The sequence below is a fragment of the Haliotis cracherodii genome, unplaced genomic scaffold (genome assembly GCF_022045235.1).
Source record: "Haliotis cracherodii isolate W230 unplaced genomic scaffold, xgHalCrac1.p SCAF_5, whole genome shotgun sequence".
NCBI classification, from domain to species: domain Eukaryota; kingdom Metazoa; phylum Mollusca; class Gastropoda; order Lepetellida; family Haliotidae; genus Haliotis; species Haliotis cracherodii.
The window spans coordinates 48,974,004-48,985,428 of record NW_027266308.1 but is presented as its reverse complement, the minus strand read 5'-3'; the positions used below and the strand labels follow the sequence as shown (position 1 = coordinate 48,985,428).

The 11,425-nt window shown below is 40.2% G+C and overlaps 1 protein-coding gene across 1 annotated transcript; it reads right to left on the bottom strand.

The window, feature by feature from the left end:
• Positions 1–245: 245 nt before the first annotated feature.
• Positions 246–1,892, bottom strand: LOC139444143 (uncharacterized). The gene has a single exon (XM_071225044.1). It carries the CDS (start codon positions 1,890–1,892, stop codon positions 375–377), a length of 1,518 nt encoding a protein of 505 aa, XP_071081145.1. The 3' UTR covers positions 246–374.
• Between the last annotated feature and the right edge of the window lie 9,533 nt (positions 1,893–11,425).

Below are 11,425 nucleotides of genomic sequence, written 5' to 3'. Positions count from 1 at the left end.
CTACGATCGAGCCACGAAATTCCACCCAAGTTCGGCAAGTGTAGAAACTGGATTTCTGGTCAGTTAACTCTCTTGTCTCGGGAAGATGTTCGAACATTAAGTCTTGTATAGGTATATCAATCCGTTTCATGATTTGATAAAATGTCTCATTTTCACACAAGGCACTAAAAACATGGGACCTTCATTAGTCTGAAAAAGCCTGCCTTCCAAGCGATTACTGTTGGAACATCTAAAAATATACAAAGAACATTTCTCTGTACCATTGGAACGTGAGCTTCGTTAATCCGGACGATTACCGCCCGGATTAACGAGTTGTCACGTGACAAGCGAACATCCTGGCAATTGTGCCTATCATCGTCCCTCCTTCCCACAGTCTATAGGGCCCCTGCTGACGAGTCGCAGTCTGATGTTTCAAGTTCATTCCTCATATCCAGAGTTAGATCGACATCTTTGAAACTGAGAGGGGAATCAGCGAAGACGTCATCCACCATGACCTGATCGTCGGTAGGTGGCCATTTCACAACATTTCCAGGAGAATGGCTGTCCTTGAAAACGACATAAAACGTCTCCTTCTCCACAGGACTTGTGACCTCTTCGGGGTCGGACAGACTTTGGTACAAGGGAGACGGACTGATAGGTGTCTGTATGTCATGGTCGACAGACAGGTCATCGAGGCTGATGTTAAGAGGAGAATGAATGTTATAGTTTGGTACCGCTAAAAGGTTTCCAGCGTTGTGTTTTAGGTCATGTTTGCGTGTTTCTTCCCCGACCACAAACATACCTGCGGAAGTAACATCTGGAGTGGGGGATGGAACTGGTGTGTCCATTTTATAAATATTTTTTTCAATTTTCCTTTTTATGTCGTTTAAGGATTGGTCCTGGTTGATGGGATCCCACACTGTGGCATTCCGATAGCCGTTGATGAGCATGAGAACGATGTCACAGGAATCGCGGTGGACGAGCGGATGCTTCCTGTAAGAACTGACCTCTTGGGCGGAAAGTGGCCGAAGACTTGGTAACGCGCTTGCTTGTCTTTGGTCCGGCCTCAAATTACTTCCCAACGATGGCGTGACGCTATGCGAAAACTTATCAGCACATCTACGTCTGTTTGATTTGATTTGATTTTCAAATGTGTACAGGATCACAGAATCGGGCAGAGGGCTCGGCAATTTGAACCCTGGCGGTTTCACGAACACTGTCGGAATGTCCATTGTCCAGGCAGCGGAGAGATCGCGGTAGCTAGATGGATTAAAAACACTCTCTTGGCTCATTAAAAATAAGAAGATTTCACAGTCTGACAACGATTGACAAAGCTTGTGCGCGGAATAGTTGCTGGGCACTTTAGCTTGAATGCTGTATTCCTCTTTCAGTTCAGATGTCAGTTTAGAAAATGGGGACATAAGTACATCAGACTGCGACTGACCACTGATATAAAGTTTCGTTTTTCTCTGATTGAAATCAGAATCTTTTATCACATCATCAATATCATCATCAAGGTCGTTTGTAACAGAAATGATCGGAATAGGTGGAGGTTTGACCTTGGCTGTACTCTGACCCCTACGGGACTTCCGGTCGTCCGTTTTGTCGAGAGGCACTTTCTTGATTTTTTTGGTGTCGTCGGATACAACGTAGGGTTTGAGGAACTCCCAGAATACGTCCATACAACTGTCCTGTATAAGACTTGGGTAGATGTCAAGGAGGCTTATCGCCGTGTTCAGAGTCTCCTGGTTCTTGCGCATCCATGCTAGCGCTCCGCGAAATGTGGGCCAGAAGCTATGCAATTGCTGGGACCTATGCCGCTGAACGTAAGGCAACTTTCGACGGCGGCGGTCCTGCATGTGCTTGTAAAAATTCATTCTGTTTTCAAGATTTTGCACAAATTCAGACGTCATTAAAAATTTATGTATCAACTTCTCATTTTAATAAATCCTCCTGAAAGCAATGCCGGTATCCACACAGGATAGATATTTCTTTACAGGTAAGTGCACACTTAATGGGTCATGAGTGTCCGCCTTTTTTGTCCCAGGCCCTTTCTTGTGTATAATCCTGAAACAGACGAAGACATATTTGGAGTAAGTGAGTAAGTGAGTGGGGTTAACATCGCTTTGAACAGTGTTTCAGTTATATCATGACGTGTCTACGTCACACACTACATACCCATGATCACATACACACACACACTCTGTAACACAATCACACACTACATACTTATGATCACATACACACACTCTGCAACACAATCACACGCTACATACCCATGATCACATACACACAACCTCTGCAACACAATCACACGCTACATACCCATGATCACATACACACACCCTCTGCAACACAATCACACACTACATACACATGATCACATACACACACCCTCTGCAACACAATCACAAACTACATACTCATGATCACATACACACAACCTCTGCAACACAATCACACGCTACATACCCATGATCACATACACACACCCTCTGCAACACAATCACATACTACATACACATGATCACATACACACACCCTCTGCAACACAATCACAAACTACATACTCATGATCACATACACACACCCTCTGCAACACAATCACACACAACATACTCATGATCACATACACACACCCTCTGCAACACAATCACACACAACATACTCATGATCACATACACACACCCTCTGCAACACAATCACACACAACATACTCATGATCACATACACACACCCTCTGCAACACAATCACACACTACGTACTCATGATCACATACACACACCCTCTGCAACACAATCACACACTACATACTTATGATCACATACACACACCCTCTGCAACACAATCACACACTACATACCCATGCTCACATACCCACCCTCTGCAACACAACCACACACTACATACACTACATACTCATGACCACATACCCCCGACCCCCCCCCCCCCCCCCCCCCACCGCCCCTCAGACATCAGACATTTGACACAGATGATCACATACCCGCACAATCTACCATCCCATACACACCCTCTTCATCACAATCAGACATTTCACATGAATGATCAAATACACTCACCCTCTCCATCACATTCACCCGGTTCATATAGATGATCACATACCTCCATTACTGAAGTCAGCGTACTGTTACCGATCAATACCCGCCTGCGTTTAAAGCCTAACAAAGAGGAATTATAGTCCCATTACTACCCACCACTCCGATTTATAGAAGCCTAATTAAAATCATCCACACAACATCTCTCCCTGTGCTTGGATACTTAGATGCTTGTGGGATACAGTCGATGGTGCAATTGGTTCATGAAATATTGGAAAACATTATATGGCTTTTCACAAAGTCCTTGTTTGTGCAACGTTGGTTTCCATGACGGGTGTGATAGGTATATGAACAGTATATCACAGCAAACACTTCGTATCTCGTAGCCCAATGCTCCACAGCATTATGAGCACAGTAGCAGTAATAATCAGCCCACATCTACATCACGAACAACTCCATACAGAGGTGTCGCGTCCTCCGTGAATATAGTTCGTCGTTTTTATCAATTACCTGACTTTAAATAAATATCACAAGTTTACAGAAATTATAACAGAAATCACAAAAATAGCGTTATTTCGGTCGATCGCTGGGACAATGAGATTAATCCAGGTAGAATCGTTTATTCAACACATAGATGTTGTCTGATCGCTTACCACTCAGATGAAACTGTTACGAACGCCGCTCTGATAGGTTGGTTGTTTAACGCCGAATTCGGCAATATTCCAGCTATATGACGGCCTTCTGTAAATAATCGAGTCTGGACCAGACAATCCAGTGATTGACATCATGAACATCGATCCACGCAATTGGGATCGATGACATGTATCAACCAAGTCAGCGAGCCTGACCACCCGATCCCGTTAGTCGCCTTTTACGACAAGTATAATCACCTTTGACGGCAAGCATGGGTTGCTGAAGACCCACTGTACCCCGGATCTTCACGGGTCCTTCATGCTGACAAAGCCATATGGGCGATTTGTTTCTTCACAAACAGTAAACTCTCACATCACAGGCTGGTTAACAAATCGTAAAGAAATACACACCTGTTCTCCAACAACGCAGTTATCCATTTGCTTTTCCTTGAACAAGGGTACTGTTAAAAATCTCCCTTAACAACACCTCGACACTGAATCCTCGTTGATTCACCGTCACGCCTTCAACATACAATAATCACTACATGTACGCATCGTTCGTGAATAATATTCATTAATAAAACTGGTCTAAGTACACACACACATCGATATCCTACCAGAAAGTCTGGTTGTCCACTCAGTCAAATAGCCATGTCTGTCTGTCAGCCAAGTTGAAAATCTGCTGCGAATCCGCTGGTTTTGTGTATAACTACATTTGCGTTACCATGGCAATGCAATCGATTTGTCAGGCATGTAGGTAGGGTGGTCTGACTGAAAGGACAATAGATATCTAATTAACAGCAGTCCTTGCAAGTAGTTATCAAACACTCTCGAATACGTGCTAATGATGTGACTATATAGAATTACTTGTGTTGGTTTTCGGATTCTTTTATTGAAATAATTGGTCGGGATGTCGAAATACACATGGATATTGCCCCAATATTTAAAACATTAAAATTCTACTTTCAAATTATTATTTTATGTGCTTAAAATAGCAGGTAGGAAACTTATAGAGTGTCCTTGTGGTTTTTTTTTTCATTTTTTCAATATTTTATATAATTTATTTAGTTGATTGCGACAGTATTAAGTGAGGTTTTCTGTTAAATGTTACTTAGTAGGTAGAATTAAACACCCGCTGCTTTCTTTTTCGAGGATTAATTTGTTTGAAATAGACGGATTTTCCTTTTAAACGGTTTCTTGCCCAATTTTCGAATTTAAGGCTGGCAGATCCGTCTAAACCAAGTATATATGTGCTTCAAGGTACCCGTGAAGATCCGGGATAGAATAGGTCTTCGGGAACCCATGCTTGTCATAAAAGGCGACTATATGCTTATCATAAGAGGCAACTAACGGGATCGGGAGGTCAAGGCTCGATGACTTGGTTGATACATGTCATCATATCCCAATTGCATGGATCGATGCTCATGATGTCAATCACTGGATTGTCTGGTCCATACTCGATTATTTACATACCACCGTCATATAGCTGGAATAATGCTGAGTGCGGCTTAAACAATAAACTAACTACGAACTACCAAATACATGTGCAAGGCCTTGCATTTTGTACACGCAAACCACCTATAAAAAGGTGGTTATTATGACGGTAAGTGCCGCACGTTCTGTATTAATAACCTGACAGTTGATATAACAGCAAGGGACTATAGTAATACAATACCGATGCGTGTTAATTTATTCGACGCAACATTGCCTCAGTCCATTATGATCGGTCCGTCTCGCTAACTGTATTCTTGATTGTATTTCAGAATATGCTGAAGTTGATTCATTTACATGTGATGAGAAAAGTATTATGGTCATAACACTAGTCCTGCACCATGACTGTGGAATTTATATTTCTAAAATATTATATTTTTACTGAAAGCCTTGGCAAGTCTAGATTAAACTAACCAAGTCTAGTTTGCTTGATTCCACACCTATGATAACAGCATTAGAGGAAAGGTTCCTTCGAAGAAAAAAAGATATGAAATTTTAAAGACATGTTTTCATTGTCTATCATAACACCTACACCATTTAGTTTTATAAAAAGGGGCGGTCGGTAGCCGAGTGGTTAAAGCGTTCAGTCGTCACGCCGAAGACCCGGGTTAGATTTCCGACATGGGTACAATGCGTAAAGCCCATTTCTGGTGTCCCCCGCCGTGATATTGCTGGAATATTGCTAAAAGCGGCGTAAAACCATACTCACTCACTCACTCACGCCATGTAAACCAGATTAACTGTAGTAATATGAAAGAATCGATTGTTCTTTAAGGTCTTAGGAGTAGTATATACGGTGTCGTTCTCCTGTTTCTCGAAGCTGAACACAATGATTGTCCGAGGTGTATGTATGCTACGTATATATATATATGAAAATACGGTACCGGTGTTGGTTCATGTTATATTTTCTGAATGATTTGGCATCATGACGCTGATACATCCGAATGATACATCCACACTGGCATTTAACACATACTATATTCATACGTTCTATGCGTTGATATTTTAATCCACTTAAAATTAATTGTGGCACTTATGAGGGGTTTTGGGGTGTTCTTTATATACTGTTTTATGAAATTAACCTCGTCCCATTTGTGGACTACCCCGCCGTGTTATCACGGGGAGAGAAGAAACTCTGGCACATATGATTCCAGTCGTTGAAACGCCACTTTCGTTGTCTGTTGGGTCAAACTGTATGATGTCGGTCCATCTTGCAGATAATGATTGGCATTGATTACCCAGATAAGCCAGGCATATTATGATGTAGATCAATCCTGAAGGTAGTGATTAACCAGACATATTATGATGTAGATCAATCCTGAAGGTAGTGATTAACCAGACATATTATGATGTAGATCAATCCTGAAGGTAGTGATTAACCAGATAACCCAAACATATCATGATGTAGATCAAACCTGCGGGAAATGATTAACCAGATAACCCAGACATATTGTGATGTAGATCAATCCTGCAGGAAATGATTAACCAGATAACCCAGACATACCATGATGTAGATCAATCCTGCAGGAAATGATTAACCAGATAACCCAAACATATCATGATGTAGATCAAACCTGCGGGAAATGATTAACCAGATAACCCAGACATATTGTGATGTAGATCAATCCTGCAGGAAATGATTAACCAGATAACCCAGACATACCATGATGTAGATCAATCCTGCAGGAAATGATTAACCAGATAACCCAAACATATCATGATGTAGATCAAACCTGCGGGAAATGATTAACCAGATAACCCAAACATATTATGATGTAGATCAATCCTGCAGGAAATGATTAACCAGATAACCCAAACATATCATGATGTAGATCAAACCTTCGGGAAATGATTAACCAGATAACCCAAACATATTATGATGCAGATCAATCCTGCAGGAAATGATTAACCAGATAACCCAAACATATTATGATGCAGATCAATCCTGCAGGAAATGATTAACCAGATAACCCAAACATATTATGATGTAGATCAATCCTGCAGGAAATGATTACCCAGATAACCCAAACATATTATGATGTAGATCAATCCTGCAGGAAATGATTACCCAGATAACCCAAACATATTATGATGTAGATCAATCCTGCAGGAAATGTTTACCCAGATAACCCATACATATTATGATGTAGATCAATCCTGCAGTAAAAATGATTAACCAGATAACCCAAACATATTACGATGTAGATCAATCCCGAAGGTAATGATTAACCAGACATATTATGATGTAGATCAATCCAGCAGGTAATGATTAACCAGATAACCCAGACATATCATGATGTAGATCAATCTTGTAGGTAATGATTAACCAGATAACCCAGACATACCATGATGTAGATCAATCTTGTAAGTAACGATTAACCAGATAACCCAGACATATCATGATGTAGATCAATCTTGTAAGTAACGATTAACCAGATAACCCAGACATACCATGATGTAGATCAATCCTGAAGATAATGATTACCCATATAACCCAGACATATCATGATGTAGATCAATCTTGTAGGTAATGATTAACCAGATAACCCAGACGTATCATGTTGTAGATCAGTCTTGTAGGTAATGATTGCCCATATAACCCAGACATACTACGATGTAGATCAATCCTGCAGGTAATGATTAACCAGACATATCATGATGTAGATCAATCTTGTAGGTAATGATTAACCATACATATCATGATGTAGATCAATCTTGTAGGTAACGATTAACCAGATAACCCAGACATGTTATGATGTAGATCAATCCTGTAGGTAATGATTGCCCAGATAACCCAGACATATCATGATGTAGATCAATCTTGTAGGTAATGATTGCCCAGATAACCCAGACATATCATGATGTAGATCAATCTTGTAGGTAATGATTGCCCATATAACCCAGACATATCATGATGTATATCAATCTTGTAGGTAATGATTGCCCAGATAACCCAGACATATCATGATGTAGATCAATCTTGTAGGTAATGATTGCCCATGTAACCCAGACATACTACGATGTAGATCATTCCTGCAGGTAATGATTAACCAGACATATCATGATGTAGATCAATCTTGTAGGTAATGATTAACCAGATAACCCAGACATGTTATGATGTAGATCAATCCTGTAGGTAATGATTGCCCAGATAACCCAGACATATCATGATGTAGATCAATCTTGTAGGTAATGATTGCCCAGATAACCCAGACATATTATGATGTAGATCAATCTTGTAGGTAATGATTGCCCATGTAACGCAGACATCATGATGTAGATCAATCTTGTAGGTAATGATTGCCCATATAACCCAGACATATCATGATGTAGATCAATCTTGTAGGTAATGATTGCCCATATAACCCAGACATATTATGATGTAGATCAATCTTGTAGGTAATGATTGCCCATATAACCCAGACATATCATGGTGTAGATCAATCTTGTAGGTAATGATTGCCCATATAACCCATACATACTACGATGTAGATCAATCCTGTAGGTAATGATTACCCAGATAACCCAGACATGTAGAACAATCCTGCAGGTAATGATTACCCAGAGATATTATGATGTAGATCAATCCTGTGGGTAATGATTAACCAGATAACCCAGACATGTAATGATGTAGATCAATCCTGAAGGTAATGATTAACCAAATATATCATGATGTAGATCAATCCTGAAGGTAATGATTACCAAGACATATCATGATGTAGATCAATCCTGCAGGAAATGATTACCCAGATAACCCAGACATATTATGATGTAGATCAATCCTGCAGGAAATGATTACCCAGATAATCCAGACATATTATGATGTAGATCAATCCTGGAGGTAATGATTACCCAGATAACCAAGACATATTATGATGTAGATCAATCCTGAAGGTAATGATTAACCAGACATATCATGATGTAGATCAATCCTGCAGGTAATGATAGACGGAATTCCTGGGCAGGTTAGAAACTGGTCACACTCGGTGTGTATATAGTGTTGTAGTTCTTAACACTTGCTTCAATAATCACGGCTCATGATGTCAATCACTGGATTATCTGGTCCAGACTCGATTTTTTACAGACCGCCGGCCGTCATATAGCTGGGATACTGCTGAGTGCGGCGTTAAACAACAAACAAATCATAATCATGTTCAAATGTTGAAAAAGTGTTACAACGTTTATGAGATCATTTACTGAAGGCATATTGGCGTTCAGTATTTAAACACCTTAGGTGCTTAAATGTTGTGCTAGCGTTCGAGGTTAAGTATTTACTTCATTTTTTCTCCATATATTTTTCGGTTGTCATCTACTTGCTGTGAAGACGGCTAGATGTTCCTGTACCTTTGGTCAGAGTGATAATTGTGGCCACATCACTTGTGTTACGCACTAGATAACAAACTACAAGTTTTTTTGCGTAACTGACATTCAAGACGATGTCTACAAAACTTCACTTCCCAAAACATGGCATCTTCCAAGAGGAGAAACACTTAAGGGAGCTTAGTCAGATGATATTGTTGTTCAAGGGTATGACACTGACAACCCTACTCGTGTCACTAAAGGTGTTTAATATTACCCAGTGGCCCAGTCGTCTAAGGCGCCGCGATTCGCTGTGCAGAGTTGCGTCCCTTGGGCACGCCAGAAACCTATGATCGTGGGTTCGAATCCCGGTTCGCCCCGATTATGTTTCTAGGTTTGTCAGCACTATACTCGTGCTCGTGGGTTTCACCGAAGTGGTAAACGTTTGAGACCTGCAACACTTCGGGCTTTCCTCCCACATTAAGCTGACACGCCGTGATATAACTGGAATAAAGTTAAAAGCGGCGTTTAAACCAACTCACTCACTCTTGAATACTGGAAACCTCACAACAGCACCGAAGAAACTTGCCATGCAAATTCCTTTTCTAAATTGACATGTGTTGACAATGTGAAAATTTTAATTACATTTTTTTTAATATATACATTATAACATTCAAATTCCACAAGTATAAAGTTTATACAAATCATTTTTTACAGATGCAAGATACAACCGTGAATGTGTTCAGGTGTGGTGTTTCCCTCTCTGTTCCTGGCTTGGAGCATCTCCTGACAGAACAGTCTACAATCCTAGATGAAACCCACCCCATGGCCTACTGGAAACTAGGGGCGGTGAGGTAGCCTAGTGGTTAAAGCGTTCGCTCGTCACCCCGAAGAACCGTGTTCGATTCTTGACATGGGTACAATGTGTGAAGCCCATTTCTGGTGTCCCCCGCCGTGATATTGCTGGAATATTGCTAAAAGCGGCGTAAAACCATACTCATTCACTCACCCCCTACTGGAAACTGAACGTCCAACTAATCCCAAGTCGAGATAATACAACTTGCATATGACTGATGATCGGTTTCGACTTACTACAAACCACAACATATACAAGCAAATACGGGTGCAGTTGGCTGTAGCTGGCCTTCCATGGTGTGAATTGTTCGTGGCATGAGGAGTATCATCGTCATTTAGAAACTCTTTATTTCAACCAACATGACTGGGATACAAAATGCAAGACAACATTGGATGATTTTTTTCTTCAAATATTTCCTTGACCGAATTGTCGGCTTGAATACATCTATACTGACTGAATTGCAACTTGAAAACTATTTTACCTGAATGGACTTCTGGTACCAAAACGCAGGTTATTAAAAACGATAAATAAAATATTTTTTATTGTAGTATTTATCTTTTAATATTGCTAATATTGTGTTATTTTGTATACTCAATAAACAGACACGATTGTTGTGCGGATAAATTTAGTTTTAGATGTGGGTTGTGTATGGCAAACACATAAAATGTTATTGTCGATTGTCATTAGACTTGAAAGTCTATTATGTAGGGATTGTATATATAAATATAATGGAAAGGGTTAATGTGGACAGTCTATCAATACGCATAAACCATTACCATGTAGATTCTATATCAACACGCTTCATTTGTGAATTGTCTTTATAATGGGTTATGTTTCTTTGTTGTTAAACGCCGCACTCAGCAATATTCCAGCTATTTGACGGCGGTCTGTAAATAATCGAGTCTGGATTGTCTATCAATAGACATAAAAGGGATATTGCGTCTATGTCTATCAGTAAACATTGATCGTTATTGTAAAGTGGCTTTATTAATACACATATTATAGGGATTGTGCAGTGCTAAAATCCTTCCCGTATGTTGTACACAATCCATAATAAGCTATCAGGTCCATTGACACACAATCCACAATCTATTGATACACAAATCACAAT

Coding starts and splice junctions, on each gene's coding strand:
- LOC139444143 (XM_071225044.1), bottom strand. CDS start 1,892: ATGACGTCTGAATTTGTGCAAAATCTTGAAAACAGAATGAATTTTTAC.